This window comes from Bos indicus x Bos taurus, chromosome 8 (assembly GCF_003369695.1).
Source record: "Bos indicus x Bos taurus breed Angus x Brahman F1 hybrid chromosome 8, Bos_hybrid_MaternalHap_v2.0, whole genome shotgun sequence".
Lineage (NCBI taxonomy): Eukaryota > Metazoa > Chordata > Mammalia > Artiodactyla > Bovidae > Bos > Bos indicus x Bos taurus.
In genome coordinates, this window is record NC_040083.1 from 39,754,035 (window position 1) to 39,774,572 (window position 20,538).

A 20,538-nucleotide genomic window follows, 5' to 3' on the forward strand; every position below is an offset into this window, starting at 1 on the left:
AAAGCTGGGATTGAGAAATCCAAGCCCCGGGCCACCACAGCCACCATTCAATGGTGTCAAAATGTTCTTTCACTTCTGTAGTGAGGGACCAATTAATGGAGCAACAATGTAAAGAAAGCATAGGTTTTATCTGTAGGTGCTTTAATAGATTCTACAGGAATCCTGTCAATCATTTTTGTTTCTATTTATTTATTCATTTATTATTTTTAACCTGGGGAAGAAACACCTCATCACTTTAAATGCAGTCACCATGACTTTAATAAACATCAAGAACTATATGGTTGTTCCAAAGTCAATAGTCCCTTTAGGGCTCTTACATGAGTGAGATTTCTGTTATTCCCTTCCTTCACCTGTTTGATTCTGCTGAGCTTCAGCAGAGATGTTTAAGAAAGAGCTAGTATATCATCACACTGGGCATAAATGTTACTCCTACAAGGCTCTGCCAACACCAAGAACCTTACAAGTGACCACTGTGGCTGAACCGCAAATGCGCCCCCTAAACAGAGGTGGTTCTGTGCCTCTATTGACGGGGAGCAATTTAATTGCCATTTTTGTTGGTCCACATAGAGGTCTCTGTTTGTGTAATTTATGTAAACGAATTCAGTAGCTTGTGATAGACTCAGCTGTCTTAAAGTACACAGATAAACAAGAGAAGAAGGCTTAAGATTGTGAAACTTCCCTAAAGCAAAAAAAGTGGCTTTGTTACACTGCTCTGTAGAGTGCCAGCAGTGGGCACGGAGTGATGAAAGAAAAGACCAGATACCAGGAACACTAACCACCCACACGGGTCACATACTGATTTCCCAACATGCGGGGGGAGGTTACCTTTCCCAACTGCATTATATCTGCAGATAGTCTGAGCTTCTGCACAAATATAAAGTGGCTCTCTGAAACTAGGTACTAGAAGCCAGATTTGAAAACACTCATTTGACAGGTTCCTGACTTGCTCCAGTTGAAACCTTTTGGGGGAAAAATGAAGCCTAAGGGAAAAGGGAGCTGTGTAAGCTACAACATGCATGCTGCTATGGCTGGAAAGACTGGGGTTGACAGGTCACCTGAAATTCCTCCATTCACAGGTATTAATACATTGCCCATTTTTGATGGGCTAATTCCATCTCTTAGGTCATAGAAGAAAAAAAAATCTTAATGAGTAAGGAGGAAGAGTAGAACAGCTTGAGGGCAAAAATCCTTATTCTTACCTGCTGAAAACAGGCTTGGACAAGGTTCTCAGGGAACATATTCCTGTTGGAGACATGAAAATTAATTTTGTCACATTAAGACAAAAGTGGTTTTTGTTTGTTTGTTTTTGTTGCACCTAATACATTGATGGAAATGAGTATGCTATAGAATTAGTACTCTAGTTTTGGTCTCATCTTTGCATAATGCTTCCTTGTATTAAGATTTATTTTTCCCTGCTTCTGCTAAGTCACTTCAGTCATGTCCAACTCTGTGCGACCCCAGAGACGGCAGCCCACCAGGCCCACCCCTGAGATTCTCCAGGCAAGAACACTGGAGTGGGTTGCCATTTCCATCTCCAATGCGTGAAAGTGAAAAGTGAAATTGAAGTTGCTCAGTCATGTCCGACTTGTAGCAACCACATGGACTGCAGCCTACCAGGCTCCTCCGTCCATGGGATTTTCCAGGCAAGAGCACTGGATTCTTTTTCCCTACTGAGCTTCAATTAGGGGATAGAAAGCTCTCCTAACTAACCATCACACTTAACTGATTCTTGAGTAGCCAGCATGGTTGCTGTCCTCGGTGAAATAGGTACTAGCAGGTGGACAGGCTCCGTTAAGAGACTTCTTTAATATTTTGCACATTTCTGTTTTCAGCAATGAGAGTCGACTGCACTTGTTCCCAAATTCTTTATGCCAGTTGCAAATATCATTGTCATTATTGAATGAAATATTATGTAAATCATTGCAATATAAGTGTGAAAAGGAAGGAGCAGTTTCTATAAAAACTAAGTTGGAATGCCTGGAAATTCATTCAAGGCAAGTGAGTAAAATTTCTGTTGTTGCGTTAGGTAAGGGAAGACAACTGAAATAAAAAGAACAGCCGGAAGAACTCAGCTTTCAGCTTTCCTTGCAATTGCTAAGGGTTTTGTTGCTCTACTTCATGAAAACTGAGCCTGGAAATTGTAGATGATGCATTTATAAAGGCAGCCTAGGCAACAGAAATATGAAATTACAATCAACTGACACAAAGAAATGACCTTGGCCCAACATCAAAAAAATGGCAAATAAATGCATTTAAGTTTTAAGCATAAACAAAATACGTAGTGTATATTTATGACTCTTTACTTTAAATGCTGCTTTTAAAAATTAATTGACCAATCTGTAGCCCTGATTGTTTCAGATAAGAGGGTTTCTCCTGTACAGTTAAAAAATATATTTCTTCAAGTTGCTTCAGAACCAGCCACCCAATACAGCCCAGCATCTTAATGCAACAAGTATCTTTGGACATCTCTGTCCATCCTAAACCCTGACAGAGACCCTGTTCCTTCCATTCCTTTGTGGAACTATGACCTGGCAAGCAGGACTGGATATGTACCTTGCAGGGTCCAGGGCAAAATGAACACATACAATAATTTAAAAATTATAAAAACTTTCAAGATGGCATTAGCAGAGCATTAGACCAAGCATGGGGCCCTGTGCAACCACACAAGCTGTATGCCTGTGAAGCCACACTGCTGGCCAGACACCCACCTGATCAGGTCTAACATGGCATCCACTGTGCTAACTTCAGGGGTGTTCCCTGTCCTGTCAATCTCATTCACTTTCTGGGTGACACCAGGCTTGATGCTCACCACCAGCACGATACCTGTAACCAAAGATAGCACCCACAGAGCATTAAGAATCTCCCAGGGCACCTGATATCCTTGTGCATCCATCTTAGAGTACCAGGCAATACTGGGATGGGGACCCTGAGAAGTCGACCCAGAACACCGAGCCTCAGCAGGAACCTCAGCAGAATTACTGCCTTAATTACTTCCCATCTAAATGAAGCAGAAGGAACTCTTCCTGTGTGTTTTTAAAAAATGAGGGGCTGCATTCCAGAACTGCTTCTGGAAACACTTGCTGATGAGAATGCTCTTTTCTTCTTTAGCTTATGAGATCAGCCTCAGCAGGGGTTGGGGTGAGAAGGACTTATTTTCCAACTTAGGGTACTCAGCATCTTTCTGTAACTTTTACCCACAGATGCTGGTATTTTTCTGAGGGTCACAGAGAATAAGCCTTATCTTCCTGTCATACCACAGCCATCAAATATCTGAAAAGCTGTGTGTAACCCACTAAAGGATTTGGATTACGGAGTGTTGCTCTGTGTGACTCTTTGGGGGTGCAATGAGAATAGGAGTTCTAAGGAGAGAGAGTTGATCTTGCTATAAAGAAAAACTGTCTTAACAGAGGGCATCTGGGACTTCCCTGGAGGTCCAGTGATTAAGATTCCATGATTCCACTGCAGGGGATGCAGGTTCAATCCCTGGCCAAGGAACTGAGGTCCTGGAATCTGAAAGCACCATTTTGGAGCAAATGGGTTCCTCTTGAGGTGTCCAAGTAGAGGTGGGAGGTTTTAGGAAAGACCAGGTTGATGGACTGGAGAGGAGTGAAGGAAAGGCTCCATGCCCTTATCACTCTTCTCAAAGAGAAATGCCCCTCCAAGCGGGTAGGACTTAAGGATGTGAATGCATTAGTTTTGCTGACGGGAGGAGTCACTGGGCAATACAGGGGCCATGAATGGGTGTGGTCTACTCTCCCCTCTCAGAGCTGCAGAAAAGATATCAGCCCAGCTTTGTTCTTTGTGTTGGTCTCCCTCAGGAGCCTAATGAAATATGGTTTTGGTTTAAGGCAGGGTTCAGGGCCTCCTAGGTTGCCTGGCCTAATACCATTAAAATCTTACCACATCCTCAGTTCATCAAAGCAGAGCTGTAAGGGTCAAGCTGGCTGCAACATTTGAGTACACTGCCCCCTCTCTTACCACTCAGGGCATCCTCTTAAAATGTCATACTAGGTCACAAAGGATGGACCATACTTTTTTCACAAAAGTGTCAAAGGTGTATGAGCAACCATAGTCCCTTATTAGAACAGTCTCCCTCTTTCAAGTGAAATTTGTACTTGGCAAGACTTCTGTTAGCTCTGGGTACTATGTGAAATTTGAAATGTACCGAAATGCTGTCTTTCTGGAAATACTTTATAATTATACTCAAACCCACTATTATAGACTAATTATCAAGTTTAAAGATTAGCTCTTTGCTTCACTTTCTTCGACCCAATGATCCGGTAAGGTGCAGAACTGTCCCTCTCTTTCTTTCTGTTTATTTACTAGAGACATTAATAAGCAGTACCATGGCTGAAACTCAGCCAATATTATATTTGTTTATATAAAAGTTTCTGTGCTGACTTCAAGCCTAACAGCTTCATAGCAGTTAGGCTTGTACATAACAATTGTACTTTCTGATCTTTAAAAAGTGTGCGTTTAAAAAAACCAACTACTTTTAAATGGAAAGTCACAATTATACAGAAAAAAAAAAGGATTCAGAAATAAATCTTACCTAAAATTACAGCAATGAGAGTGGTACAGAAATAATATACAACAGCACGCAGACCAATTTTTCCAGATACGTTGGAATCCAGTGTAGCAACACCTGAAAGGGTGAGAAGTCCAATTATATTACTCGAAGAAAAATTTCCAGGACCGGTGGCAATTCAATCCTCAAGGTTTGGAAAGAGCTGAGTGGTATGTATTTATCTGCTAGGCCTATCTCACACATTTTGTTTGAATAAATGCATTGGGCGAAAGAACCATTTCCGTATTCCAAACGCAGAATGAAGAGACTGAAGGCTGCTGCTGCTGCTGCTGCTAAGTCGCCTCAGTCGTGTCCGACTCTGTGCGACCCGAGATGGCAGCCCACCAGGCTCCCCTGTCCCTGGGACTCTCCAGGCAAGAACACTGGAGTGGGTTGCCATTTCCTCCTCCAAAGCATCAAAGTGAAAAGTGAAAGTGAAGTTGCTCAGTCAGGTCCGACTCGTAGCAACCTCATGGACTGCAGCCCACCAGGCTCCTCCATCCATGGGATTTTCCAGGCAAGAGTACTGGAGTGGGGTGAAGGCTAGTAGGGGGCAAGATCCCCTCTGGCTCAATCCCCACCACCTCGGCTCTTAGTGAGTGCTGTGTCTCTGGCTCGTGAGAGGGGTGGCCATGAGACAAGTAAAAGGAATCCCCCTTTGGCTCGACATTCTTTTGGGATTCGGTATTAGGGAAAAGTTTACCTTAAAGAACTGAGAAGGTTCTTTCATCACATAATAAAAATCGAATAACTCATGATCATTTCCCTTTCTGCCTTTCCTGTCAGGAATCTCAGAGTCAACTAAAAAGATAACTTTTATGTGTGATTATCAAGCAATATATATGTTCATTACAATTATCTAAAGGAAAAAATATAAAGATGAAAACAAAAATCACTTCGTGTCATCAGCTATTGTTAATATTCTGGTGAATATTATTCCCATAATACACTACAACTCAGAAACCAATGAACTAGCTCATATTTAGTTTCAGTCTCTTAAAAAAAGAGCAAACGATGCAAATATATAAGCTTGCTAAGTATATTATTTGATTATAAAATGTTCCTATTCTATTTTTGAGCTCTATACATTATTTTGATAAACAATTATAATGATTATTCATGATAATAATGGTAGTTAAAAAAAAAAAAGAAAACTACCAATCTAGGTATTTAAGTAACCTGTACAAGCACCTGCTCCATGACCTAATGGAAGATGTATTTTCAGATATATTGTCCTTTGCTCGACATCCAATTTAAGCATCCCCCAGTCCCTAAGGTGCTGACAAGTGACAGATCCGCAGGGTGGCTGCCGAACTGTCCTCGGGTGTGTGTCTCCTGCCCTCTCAGGATTTTCTTCCAGCAGTGAAACAAATTAAATCTATGTGAGGAATTGTTTCCAGCATATGTTAATGTGTCTTAATTTGTCTTAATGATTTGGCCACGGGCTGGTGCCTCTGCTTTTATTCCAGGTCCCAGATGGCAATAAAAGGCTTCATAATAATGAGATTCTTGGTGGAAATACTTTAAATACAGCCCCCAAAGTAGTCAGCTCCTGGCTGTTGCCAGTACAGTAACTCTCTTGCAGTTACTTTCAAGAAGAACTTTGTTCACCATTTCTCAAATCTACTGAGGTCCTACAGATCTCCTGGATATATCAGAAATGCATTCAAATTAACAGTCATACTTCTCCACATCTCTAGAGCTACCCCTCTACCTTTCTAGCCACCACTGATTGAGGGCAAAGGCGGCACCGAAATCCAGACTCTCAACATCTCGAGGATGTTGAGGATGGGGTGGGGTGTGGCTGCCATAAAGGGAGGGAACATATGCAGGGAGACATTCCAATATTTGAAAACCTCTACAACAGGAACATTACTGAACTGAACATGAATATAAAATGTCTGGATGGATAGTCTAGCCACCCAGTTGCCAGTAATAACAATGATAATGATGATTATTATAATGAAAATGACAATGGATACTGTGTATTGAGCAATGACTGAGGGTTGTATCATCTCCTTTGATGTTCACTATAACCCCACCAGGTCGGCATGATTACTCCCATTTTACAGAGAAAACTGTGGCTCAGAAAGGCTAAGTAACACACCGGGGTCCTACAGCTGCCGAGCAGTGGAGCTGGTTTGACCCCCAAAGGCCAGATCTTAACCACTATGTATGTCACACTGGGTCTGTCCATGTGCTACTAAATTCTAGACCACTGCTGCCCAGTAGACCTTCCTGTGGTATTAGAAATGTTCTCTGTGCTGTCCACTGCAGTAGTCACCAGCTACCGAGGGCTAGGAAGCAGTTGACATGTGGCTACTGTGACTACTGCTTTCAAATTTTGTTTAATCTCAACTTAAACAGCCACATGTGGCTAATGGCTACCATACTGGACATCGACACAATCTCCAAGCCTCACCAGAGTGTCCAGCATTTCATGTGTGCTCAACAATGTTGAATGAACAGATTCAAGCTTAACTCCATTACAATAAACCAGGTAAACGATGAAGATAAACCAGATAAGCCATCATCTCCTGGTGTGCTTTTCCTTCCCCATGCTGACCATAGCGCTCTGAAGACTGAGGCTTATTCTTTTCTGGATCCTCAGTGCATTAAGGTGCTTTGTGAATTTTGTACTAAATGTTTCCATGTGACAGAAAAAGCTACACTTCTTATGTGTGTATGTGTGCTCAGTCATGTCTGACTCTGTGATCTCATGGACTGCAGGCTGCCAGGCTTCTCTGTCCATGGAATTTTCCAGGCAAGAATACTGGAGTGGGTTGTCATTTCTCTCTCCAGGTGATCTTCCCGACCCAGGGATCGAACCCGCATCTCTTGCACCTCCTGCACTGGCAGGCGGGTTCTTTACCACTGTGCCACCTGGAAGCCCACTGCACTTCTTATGGCTCCTTACAAAGTGAGCCCATCTCAAAGATCTCCTGTGTGAGAGATTTAGGAATTTGGCAGGTTAATCTCCCTAAAAACCACTCACACAGGGCAGTTTGGTATGGTTCCCAGAGTGGCAAACAAGAACGCTTTTCACTCATAACAGACCTCCATGTGAGAACACATTTAGCATTTTCGTGTTTCTCTTTTTTTTTTCTCATTATTATGTGCTCCAACCGACTTGCCCCTCCCAGAGTGTTTTAGATATTTTTTTGCTCATTGCCACCCCATGAAATTTTAATAGCACAAACTGTACATCTGTTCATATACTAAATGTGTGTGTGTGTGTATATATATATACAGCTCTTTACAGCTCTTTACATTGGAGAAGGAAATGGCAACCCACTGCTGTATTCTTGCCTGGAGAATCCCATGGACAGAGGAGCCTGGTGGGCTCCATTACATGGGGTCGCAAAGAGTCGGACACGACTGAAGTGACTTAGCGCATAGCATATGCTCTTTACATGAGAAGACTAAGCTTGCCGCCCACCCCCAAAAACTTGCTTCTGCTGCCTTAAGGCCACATTGCTCCAGTTGAGAGTGTGTGGTCTAGCTCAGTGGATGTTGTTCTCTGAATAGTAACTTAATCCAGACCTTGGACTCTGAAGACAGCTCCTCTCCATCAGTTCCTGTCACACCAGCCACATGTCAAGTGCTCACCTGTGACATGCAGCTTGTGGCTACTGCAATGGACAACGTACAGAGAGAACACTTCCATCATCACAGCTCCTGGCTAGTGCTGGACTAGAATTCTGTAGCACATGCATGGAGTTAGTATAACACGGTGGTTACGAATATGACCCCCTTGACAAAGGAGAAGGGGGAGCTATTTAATGGACACAGAGTTTCAGCTGGCAAGATGAAGAGAGTTCTGGAGATGCGTGGTGGTGGTGGTGATGGTTATGCAACAAGTGTGAATGTGCTTAATGGTAAATTTTATGTTATACATATCTGACCACAATTAAAAATAATTTTAGACGTTAAAACACCTTTTAAAATGAGAGAAAAGAATAAGCCTTAGTCTTCAGAGCGCTATGGTCAGCATGGGGAAGGAAAAGCACACCAGGAGATGATGGCTTATCTGGTTTATCTTCATTGTTTACCTCGTTTATTGTAATGGAGTTAAGCTTGAGTCTGTTCATTCAACATTGTTGAGCACGCATGAAATGCTGGACACTCTGGTAAGGCCTAGCAATTGTGTCGATGTCCAGTATGGTAGCCATTAGCCACATGTGGCTATTTAAATTGAAATTAAACAAAATTTAAAAGCAATTCCTTAGTCACACCTAGCCACATGTCCCCCTCATTCACTATGGGGAGGTCAGATGGTGGGCCTACCTTAACCCCAACCAAGTGAAACATCATTGTGCTTTATCCTGGGGTTTCACTCTAAAGACCCTCCTGGATTCCTTGCTTTCTGGCCACACCTTATGCCTGATGAGGTCTAGAGGACCACCTTTCCTCACAGCCCACTCTTACAACTCAATTCTTCTGGGCACTGACACCTGCCCTTAAGGAATTTACAAATGAGAAAGGACTGTCCACTACTACACCACAAAGCTGGTGTGGCAGGATCTGCATAGAGATCAAAGGGCGTTTAAAGACGTGTGTAACAACTAAACAGTAATTTTATCTGTTGAGTGTAATAACAAAAAACAGGGCTAGCGCTTTGTCTGTTTTTTTTAAAAATATCTTTTTCTAGTAATTCATTTATATTATAGTTTACAAAAATTATTAATCCATGTGGATTGGAAATTAAAAAAACCGGATCTTTCCCACCCACTTTAAAACCTGGATGCTCTGTGAAGCACTGGTGCAGAGAACAGGTACCATGGGCTTTCAGAGGAGCCAGAGTTGTCACCAGGCTGAGGTGACCAGGAGCAACTTGCTACAGTGAGCATCTGAACTGAGCAGAAAAAGATGAGCAGGATTCTGACAAAGATTCTTTCCTTGGCCACATTTTAGTCAGGCTTCCAAGTCTTCTCTTAGGCCCATCTGTGTACTTCTTTGCAAAATAATTTTAGCAAGAACCTCTTACCCTTGATATAAGATCAAGGTTCCTTATCCTCCACCATCTCCCAGATGATTTCTGATTTACTGTGGCCTGTCTTCAACATGAATCTTGTTGGGTCGGTTTAGCCAGAATCCCTTGTCTATCCACCGACTCCCACCTAATTCGCGACTATAAATTCCCACTTGTTCATGGTCTATTCCGAGTTGAGCCCAATCTCTCCCCTTCACTGCAGAATCCCATTGCAGTGGTCCCTACAACTGTCTATATGGTCCTAGGCAAAGTCTGCCTTCCCAAACTGACAAGTATCATTGAATTTCTTTTCTTTAACAAGTCCAGTTACCACTGGGTCCAGGATTGTCCTTTAAATCCAGGGATAGTTTTGAGGCTGGGCTGTGGCCTAGAGACAGATACACTCCAAAGCAGTCCCAGGAACTCAGGGGCACCTGCTAGCTCTTTAAGGAACCACACTTGTTTTTTCACTTCTGGAGGAGGCTTGGATGAGCTGGGGTGCTGGCTCCTGACCAAAGCAGTAACAATCTATTAGAATTTTTTTTAATAAAAACACTGCAAAGGAAGAAGTTGCCGTGGGCTAAACAATAGCATGTTTTAAAAATAAACACCCGAGGGTAAAAGTCTCCTCTGAGAACTCTCTGATTAAGCTACCACCCACTAGAGAACAAAATTTCGTGACAATCTCTCTCCACCTTGCCATTAAGTTGTCAGAATTAACTGTTATTGGAAGGTTTTTTTTTTTGGTCTGGCATTTGATGATGTTTCACAATTGTGAATGGACACATCATCCAAGCAACTCATTGTTGCACTGAGGCATCCTCTTATCCAGATGAGTCCTGTCTCTGTCACCAGCAGAGGCCACTGGCATAGAGAGAGACAAGCACAGACTTTGGTGGGACACCCTAGGCTCAAATCCCAGCTTTCTCCTCCCAGACTGTTTCCCCATCTATAAAATGGAGATCTAAAATGTCTCTGCCTCCTAAAGGGTAACTATGAGGAGCAAAGAGAACCATGGCATCTTGCACAACAGCTGTTCTGAGGGTTAGAAACAATATCTAGAGCGCGCCTAGGACAGTAAGCAGAATTTAAAATTTTACTCAGTCAATAGCCTCCGTTACTGCTGAATGAAATGATCAATAATGAAGTGTGTCACTGAGCACACGGAAGGCACTTTGCAAGTGTTAACTCTTTTGCCCTGCACGCCTTCCATAATTACATGGCCACTAAGGAGATCTTTTTAAAACATCAGTCGGGCCATTTCACACAGGAAATCCTTACCCAGGCTAACAAGGCCCCGAGGGAAGGGCACTGCCTGCCCTGCAGCCAGGTCCACCAGCCCTCTTCTAGAGCCGACCGAGCTCCCTCCAACAACAAGGCCATTGCCTAGGCTCTTCCCTCTGCTGGACTGTCTCACTCTCCCCTTCTTTTGACTGCTTTTAAGTCTTTTCCTCAGAGGCCTTCCCTGAGTCTCCAGGCTGAATCAGGCTCTCCTCACTCGGCATCCTATTCACACGACGTTTCAGAGTTATTACTAATGCGCTCCTTATTTAATGTCTGTCTTTCTCATTAGACTGTAAGCACCCCGAGGGCAGGAGACCCAGATATCTGCCAAGCCACCAGTGTTCACCCAGTGCCTGCACATGGGGGGAACTCCATAAACATGTGTTGATTGAAAGAATAACCAAATCATCTACATACAGCTACCGGGCTCCAGGCAACTCTTCCCAGGCTCTGGTCCTCAGGCAGCAGAAGGTTCCAGAATGGAGCTCGGGACTCTGTGTCAGTCCCAGGTGCTGCCCTTATGATCTGTGTGATCTTGGAAAACTGGCTTAATCTCCCTTCAACTTCCTGTTCCCTCATCTCTAAAGAGGTAAGTTCCTACGTATTTTCACTGGATTGCTACGAGGATTTAAAAAAAAAAAAAAACAAGGTCATTACTTCCCCAGAAAAAACAAGGCTGAGGGCAGGCTATGCTCTCACTCTGTTGATCCAGGGCAGCCTGGATTAACGCTCCTGGGATGTTTAAAAGGGAAGAAGAAAAGGCAGAGGACAGCCTGCAAAATGTGTTTCTGTGCATGCTTCCCCTATGTCATCAGTTTTTCTTAAGAGACATTAATTACAAAGAAGTCCCTTTCAATAGGTTCTGTCACCTCCCAGACTATTCTGTGAAGTTAATAAAATTAAACTGGTTCCCAGCAAAATGAACTAAAGGCTCTCGCAGCCTTTGTCAGCAGGTCCACATTTGATGTTCAAAACATCTGTCAAGGAGCAGCGGGAGAGTCTCCTGTTTCTTCAGCAACCCAAGAGCTGTTTTAATATATATATTTTTTAATATCATAAAGGACAGTGCTATTTGTATTTGGAACCAATTTTTCATAAGACCCAATGAGCTTTTATAGGAGGCTTCTTGTTCAATGAACATTAAACCTCAGAGGATCTGAGGCGCTCAGCTACTCTCTTCAAAGCCTGTGCTTTGACATTGGGATAGCGAACAGCTCAGGGAGACTTTTCTAGCTTTCTACCACAACCTAGTTATTATTGCGCTCTCTCTTTGCTTCTTCTTATCTCAAAAAATTGGTAGCTCGGGTCTCTGGGTTGAAGCTGCTTGTTTGCTGGGGAACTTAACACGTGAGGCAGAACAAGCCTTTTCCTATTGTTTTCGTTTCCAGAGTGAACGCACTGTGCGAACTTACCTGGTTTGGCTTGATTCTAATATTGGCCCTGCAGGTTCTGATGCCAATGTAGGGACTGTCTAGAAACTTCTGATAGTATCAGACAAAAGAGTAAATTAAAATTTTTTCTCCTAGGCCTAACTAGTAAAATCTAGTTTTAGCAAGAACGCTGCTAAGTCAGTTTGATCAGAGCCCCGAACCCCCAATATCTGATCACTCTCCATATCTAATCAGGCTCCTCATTATCCATCACCCCTGGGTGCTGGAGGGCAGTCCTAGGTGCTGCCCTTATGATCTGTGTGATCTTGGTAAACTGGCTTAATCTCTCTCCAACTTTCTGTTTCCTCATTTCTAAAGATAGAAGTAAGCTCCTACTTATTTTCACTGGATTGCTATGAGGATTAAAAATAAGTTCATTACTTTCCCAGAGAAAACAGAAAATAGCACTTTCCATGCACCATGACATATTACAGATAATGATAATACTATGTCATGGTGCAGAGGTGGTATCTGATTACCCTGGGCTGTCTTTACCAAAAATCCTGTTAGGTCAATTTAGCCAGAATCCCCCTTACCTTTGACGTTTCTTCACAGTAATTTTCCATCCACTGATCCTGCTACCCAGGTCATTGGCCATCACTTCCCATTGGCTCATGTTGCATTCATTTGGACCTGAACCCACTCTCTTTCCACCACTGCAAAGTCCCATTGCAGTGGTCCCTCTACCTACTGTGACAATCTGGAATAAATTCTGCCTTGCCATCTTTGAGTGTTACTGAACTTTCTTTTAAACAATACTTCCCCACTGAAAGCTTGTTCAGGGCATTCCTTGGAGAGAATGGCACAGGTGGGAGTCACTGCTCTAACCTGTTTCCCCGTGCCTACAAGCTTATGTCCAGAATCCCCAGGAAGGTGCACAAACCCCATGAAGCCATGCCCTCACCTTCCATTCCCTTGCTTCCTCCCCAGGTTTGCAGCCTTCCAGTAAAAGTCTCACTGTCTTCCCAAGATTCTGTGCCTTCTCCTATTTTCTTCTGCCTAGAATTCCTGCCACTTCATCTGATTCCTCTCTCTTCTTCAAAACTCCACCCAATGTCCCTTCCTGCGTCCTCATTCCCAGAAAGACTTATCACAGAGCATTGCAAATGTAGTCTCCTTTTCTTGAAGAACTGGACATCTCTTTGTGTCTTGTGTGCCAGGCATACAGCCTGGGACATTGAAGATATGAATGAATGAACGAGTGTCTTCCAGATCCATGTATTCAACTTACGAGATTCCTTAGAATCCCTGCATGATTTCTCATTTTTTCTTAACAGGAGAAAAATATACACATTTATTTAATACAAGTCTTATGTGACATGGAAGCCATCATAAAGAATTAAGTTCCAAAGAAATGGCGAAAGTACTTGCTTTTATATTAGGTTGACAAAGAGAGGCAATTGTGGAAAAGTGACTAAACTATATGAGGTTCACTCTTTTCTTTTTTTTTAAAGAAACAAAACCATGTTAACTCAGTTGAACAGAGCTGTGAACCAGTCTAGTACTGGTTTAGGAAGAAGGAAAGCTCATTCATGGTGAATTCTCTGGGCTTCACTATGTCAGAGGCTGAAGCAGGGAATATTTATCTCTGTCATTTTTCTCTCTGTTACTGTGGCAACAAGTGGCACATTCATTATGGGAATTCCATTCCTTATGTACACAATGTATCCCTTCCTTCTTTGGAGAAAAGGCACTGTAGAAAACCTGAGGTGGATGAAACTGGAGCCTATTATACAGAGTGAAGTAAGCCAGAAGGAAAAACACCAATACAGTATACTAACGCATATATATGGAATTTAGAAAGATGATAACAATAACCCTGTGTACGAGACAGCAAAAGAGACACTGATGTATAGAACAGTCTTATGGACTCTGTGGGAGAGGGAGAGGGTGGGAAGATTTGGGAGAATGGCATTGAAACATATAAAATATCATGTATGAAATGAGATGCCAGTCCAGGTTCGATGCACGATACTGGATGCTTGGGGCTAGTGCACTGGGACGACCCAGAGGGATGGTATGGGGAGGGAGGAGGGAGGAGGGTTCAGGATGCGAAACACATGTATACCTGTGATGGATTCATTTTGATATTTGGCAAAACTAATACAATTATGTAAAGTTTAAAAATAAAATAAAAAAAATATGTAAGTCTTCTGGCTTCAATAACTGTGTTCTAATGCAACAAAAATTTCTGGTCTTAGGGAAATGTTTAATTTGTGTGTGCAAAGTTGTTTAGGCCATCTTATCTTCTTGGTTCCCAAACAAGGTTGGGAAAGAATGAAGGAGGTGTTTCTTGGAATGCAGGCAGAATGCAGTGGTTCTAGATGGTACAAATGAGGTAAGATGTTCATTCTCAACCTGTATGATTTTAAGCTCCAGCAGGAAGTTTTAAATTTGTAATCATCTTGAATTGGCAGTTTTCGTAGAGACTGAACTATATTAAAAAACAAACAAACAAACAAAAACCAATGTTTCAAGAAAAGCAAGCATACTTTTCCCCCATAGCTGAAGTAGATAGTGGATGCTCTTAGCTACCTAATAACAAGCTGTACAGCCAAATGATATGTGCATCTTCACCTCTTATACCTTCTTGCCAACAAGGGACTCATGGACCAGCAGAAGACCTGAGGTCCATGACCAGGTGGCTGGAGGAAACATCAGTCCCTCACAGGATTAGCTTGTTTTCACACGGTTAACCAGTGTTTGCTGAATTAAACTGAACCTGTTTCAGGAAGGCACATGGAATGATTCTTTCTACTGGAGCTGTGGATGGCTTCCCAGGACACAGCCACTTATGAGTAAATGAATAAGTATTTAAAAAAAATGCCCTCCCCACCCTAAATAGCACAAGGATGTCACCTGCGAAATCTGAATTTAAAAATAGGGGGGCCTCCAAATACCTTGAGATGTCACTTTCTCTGCTCCATCCTCCATTCTTCAGTGTCTCTTCTGGACATTTACACTCACCGCTTGGTATGAGTAGCATTTTCTCTGGATATTGGTTCGTCACTCATATTCCAGCTCAATTACTGTATCTTGAGAGTTAGAATCTAGTTTTATCTTTTATTTTGCCAGAGTTCGGCTGCCAGCTTGCCTCCTATTCTTTATTTTTTTGTAAATAAATGTCTTATCGGCAGTGCACCCAGGCCCAATCACTGACATATTGTCTATTGCTGCCTTTCTGTGATACCCAGTTGGAGAGTTGGACAGGGACCATATGGCTCAAAAAGTCTTGAATATTCACTTATCTGGCCCTTTACAAAAAGCCTTCCAGATTCTTGCTTGTAGGGAAACCTATTCACACATATATTCTGATAAATACCATTTGTATTTAAGCCTTAATAAATGCTGTTTATCTCTAAGCCTTAGTTAAACCCCAAACGGAAAAACCTCTGCCCCTGAAGGTGAGATCAGATTGTTGTCGTTCCAGCTCCTGCATCAGGGGAGTAAGACAGCTTCCTGTGGGGATGTTTGGGAAACTCTTGGAACAGGAGGCAAGAAGTCATTTCATTCCTATGCTGGGTATTAAAGAAAATGTGACCTAAATTTAAACTCACTGGCTGAATAAGACCTGGGCCAGGATTTCCAGAGCCACACTTCTCAGGCATGTTCACAAGCCATTTCCCCTGCCATTTCGCTGGCGGTGGGATACAAATACAGCTTACAGACCTTAATGCTTATGGGGTCTAAGTGCAGATATTCTGCGTGTGGCATGGGTGTATCCTTCAGGATATAAATTAAGGGTAGGATTCTGCTAGTGCCTAAACGATCTGCCTCTAAAGATGCCTTGAGATGATGTCCATTGTGCCTTCTCTGTGTGTTAAAGCAAATTCCAGACATTATGTCATTTCCATCCCTACATAATCCTATACACTTTAAAAAAAAGATCAGTTTCGTATATCCTTAAATGCCACTATCAGCACTATCAACAATTTCTTTTTTTTTAAAAATTTATTTGTATTATGAATAACAAGCTCTCTGTTAAATTAAAAGCTTTCATTTATTTATTTATTTTTGGCCATACCACACAGCACGTGAGATTAGTTCCCAGACCAGGGATCGTACTGGAGCCCCCTCTATTGGCAGCACAGAGACTTAACCATTGGACTGCCGGGGAAGTCCCTCAGAAATTTCTTGATACCACCTAATAACCAGTCTTATATTCAAATTTCCTTGATTAACGTGATGGCTTATCACATGAAGAGAGATTCTCCCTGTTTAAAAAAAAAAGCTATAAAGTAGTTTTATGTCAGCAGAGGCTTTGATAGCAGAGGTTTTGTTACTTTGTTAATTTGGCAAGATTATGCGTAAGTACAGATTATTTGTCTCAGGTTTTACTGTCTCTCTGCCACTGATTTATGTATCCTTAGGGCACTCACTCAGCTCTCCCCTGCTTCCAACATGTATTCTCCTTTGTCCTGATAAATGTATGAAATAAGCTCTTGATCTGCTGGATTTATAAAGGCTTTCGAAACTTGAAAGCTGCTCTTCCTGTATATTTTCCACAGCCATCTTCTGCTTCACCCTCCTGGCTCTGTGGTGGGTTGGGAGGCTGAGGATCACTGCAGGCTTTGGGGAAAGGACCACACACCAGGTAAAGGTGGTGCTGGGCTCAGGGGCAGGGGGCAGAGCTGGGGAGCAGAAGGGCAGGGAGACTACCAGAGGCAATGCTGGAGGGGTACAGAGCAGAATCCATCCCACCTACTTCTTCTGGAAGGAATGAAGGGAAGAAGGAAGGAAGGAAAGAAAGGGAGGGCAAGGAAGGAAGGAAAAAAGAAGAAAGAAAATACAAAACAAAAAAACACAAAAATAATGTGTGTTTGCCTTGAAAACATAAAAGAAAACTCAGTGATCATTTTTTCTTACTAACTGAATCTAGTCATTGTTAGCCATTTGATTTTGGTCCTAACTTTTAAAAATATATATAAATTTTAATAAAATTTGTATTGTATACAATATCTAATTTATTTTATTCTCCTACTTTATATTAAACAGGAATATTTTCCACCTTCACTAAATATGTTTCCAAAACAAAGTTTTTAATAGGTGCATAGAATCCTAACTTATGGGTATAACATACATTCAGATTGCTTATACTTTATCACCATTATACAAACAAATATTACCATGAATACCCTTGTACCTAAATCTTTGAACCTATCTCTGATGATTTATGTTAAATTCATCAGAATAGAAAGGTGAGGTGGAAAGATCAGAACATGTTCCAAACCTCCCCCCAGAAAATTTGTTCCAATTATACAGTAACTGAAGGAGTGATTGAGCCTGTTTTCCCATAACCTTGCCTTAGTACTGTTATTATTGTTTCCTTTTAATCTGAAAACTTTAAACACAAATTATCATCATTGTACCCATTCCTGCTTTGTTCATGTCCTTTGAATCTTTTACCATTTTATCACTTTATGTCAAAAGAATGGATAGTGTTTAACTGTGGGATTTGGTGAGGGAAAAGTGTAAAAATTTCCAGATCTGTGCTACACCTTCAAAAAGCAGCTGGGCTATGCACGTGGAATGCAAATTATTTTCCTAGATTATTTGCAAGGCTGAGCTAGCACTCAAAACGGACTGCAAACATCTTACTTGTTATCAATGCCAAGTATATATTTTCAACATCTACTATTATCCAACTAGTGTATTCACACAATATTGTTACCTTTTCTTATGAAATCTGGCTTACTGCGTGGGTTTTGGATTTGCTGCCTAATCTGGATCAACTTTCCATACCTTCCTCCATAGATGTAAGTATCAATCACAAAGTAGTTTATGAGCCTTTGTGCAACTGCATGCAAAATACAGTACATATGTACAACTTTGAACATTTTTCTTGGGAGAGAGTCCAAAGCTTTCATCATGTTCTCAAAAGACCCTAAGAAAAGATTACAACTCTTTGATATGGAGAAAATTCTGAGGGTTTCTAGAACAGCCATCTCCACAGGAGAAGGCAGGTAATGTGAGTGAGTAAAGTGGATGAGGTATCGGGCACTAGGGAGTGACAAGAACTGTGGCGTCTCACATGTATTTGCACCAACTAAACACAGTAGCTATTTCTCAGCTCTGGTGTGTGGGGAACTGGCCCCAGTGTTTCCTGATCTTATTTTTTTTTTTTCAGAAGAAGCCAGAAATATGGATGTTTACATGAAGTCTTCCAAATTTTAAATGCCTCCAATAATTTGAAGTTAAACAAATAATCATTATATGGTACAAATGACTGGTCTGCTGATTTGGCCCTCTGGCTGCAGGCCCTAAAAGAAACCAGGCATTTCAAAACATAATTATATTCTCTTTAGGTCTATAATAAGCCAAGAACACCAAGCCCACTTAAGAACTAGGCTTCCAATGGACTCTGGTCTGATTGGAGTTTGGCACTTCAAAAGTTCAGTGGCTAAATCTACAGCTGAAGCAATGCAGTTGCTGAAAGCAGCAGACCCTGACACCCATCCATCCTTCCCCAGCCAATGTCCAGTACTCTACAGAGATCAGTCCTACATCTCTAAGTGGCAGTAGAGAAAAATGTTCTAGAAGAGGATATGTCAAGAACCCTAATTGCATGGTTATATAAAACTGTGATTTTCAAGTTGGCAACGCTAGCAATTGCTGCATTTCACCTACTGCCAGAATGAGAAAAAGCCAGGAAAGTATGGAAGCCACAGAGGAGCTAACCATACCCAGACAAATGACATTTTTATAAAGCCAATTAATCTCTACCTACATAAGGGAGTGTGCTCTATAAAGATACCCTGCAACATAACAATTCATAAGGGAAAAATCATTTCCAAATTCAAGTGTGTCACGAGTTCAGTTTTAAAAACACCCAGCTTTTGAAATATGGTACCAGCCCATCATTAAAACTTTCCCACAACATGTGACTACTGGTCCCTGGGCAGATTTCCAGGGCACATATATAGTAGGTTCTGAGGTCTGTGGAGGAGTGGGAGTGAGTGGGCAGAGGGAACAGAGGACCCTTCAGGCTGAAAGGGTTGAGGCATGATGGCTGCAGCTGAGAAACAAATGAGTAAACCACAGAAAACATGATCCAAACTGATAACCACATTTTGCCTGAGGATGCTGGCTGACAGGAAAGAAAGAAAAGTGAAAGTGAAGTCGCTCAGTCATGTCCGACTCTTTGCGACCCTGTGGACTGTAGCCCACCAGGCTCCTCTGTCCATGGGATTCTCCAGGCAAGAATACTGGAGTGGGGTGCCATTTCCTTCTCCAGGGGATCTTCCCGACCCAGGGATAGAACCCAGGTCTCCTGCATTGCAGGCAGACGCTTTACCCTGTGAGCCACCAGGGAAGCCCGCTGGCTGACATGGCAGTGACCAAATACCCCTTTTTCTTTTCCTTCCTCACGAGACATTCTACAGCTGGTCCAACGAAGATCTGAGCTGTGGTTGACAGTGCCACAGGCAAAGCAATGCCACTTTGTGAATAATGAAGTATTTCACTCAAGCAAATATGTACTTTCCAAGGGAGGTATACGTGTGTGTATGGTACATTAGATGCATTTTGATTTTTTCCTTAAGAACAACTCAGGTGATTAGATGGCTCCTTAATCACAGAGAACATCAGTTTTCTAAAGGTACCTGTAATCATGCTGGATACAATTAATGGTAAAATGACGAGTTTCAGCATTCTCATCAGAATTTCTCCAGGAAAGGAAAAGTAGAATTTCTCCAGGTTAGATAGCTTGCTGTATTCTCGAACCAAGACTCCTATAACAATCCCTAAGAAAAACAGTGATTGAGAAGAAGAAAGGAACAACATTAGATTTTTTTTTTGTATACATTTCTATGAAAAAAATCCCCCAAATACAATTTTTAGTGGCAAGAAAAATAATTTTGACGATCTTCCTTGAGTGGGCAAATATTAGACTTAAAAAACAAATTGCATTTTAAAAGGTAATGAGTAAATCTGTAAAAAGTAAAATTCATGTGAAAGCTTTTTTCATCTCCTTTCTTCCCCTGCAATTATATTATCATGACAAAACATCAAAGAATACCATGAGAAGGAAAAAGAAAAGTTCAATCTTAGCCAGCCCAATATAACAATTGTTTTACACACCACTTTTATTGTCTATCTATAGATATTTCATATATTTTATACTTTACATATCAGTTTGTATTTTCTCATATTCTTTTAATAAAATTTTAGTAATACTCTTCTCTTTTTATTGAAGTAGAGTTGATTTACAATGTGTTAGTTTCACAGCAAAATGATTCAGTTATACATGTTTTTCAGATTACTTTCCCTTATAGGTTATTACAAAA

General features: G+C 41.7%; 2 protein-coding genes across 2 annotated transcripts in view; one reads left to right on the plus strand and one right to left on the minus strand.

The window, feature by feature from the left end:
* SPATA6L (spermatogenesis associated 6 like) overlaps positions 1-11,452 on the plus strand; it is a 99,322-nt gene extending 87,870 nt beyond the window's left edge. Inside the window, exon 15 of the transcript XR_003512228.1 lies at positions 11,113-11,452. The gene's annotated coding sequence lies outside the window, so the exon portion shown is untranslated. The remainder of the gene's footprint in view (positions 1-11,112) is intronic.
* Positions 1-20,538, minus strand: part of SLC1A1 (solute carrier family 1 member 1) — a 75,133-nt gene that overhangs the window by 18,504 nt on the left and 36,091 nt on the right. Inside the window, exons 2-5 of the mRNA XM_027549351.1 lie at positions 19,855-19,995; positions 4,553-4,645; positions 2,709-2,823; positions 1,200-1,242 (exon numbers count right to left, since the gene is read on the minus strand). Coding sequence (XP_027405152.1) covers positions 1,200-1,242; positions 2,709-2,823; positions 4,553-4,645; positions 19,855-19,995 — 392 coding nt within the window. The remainder of the gene's footprint in view (positions 1-1,199; positions 1,243-2,708; positions 2,824-4,552; positions 4,646-19,854; positions 19,996-20,538) is intronic.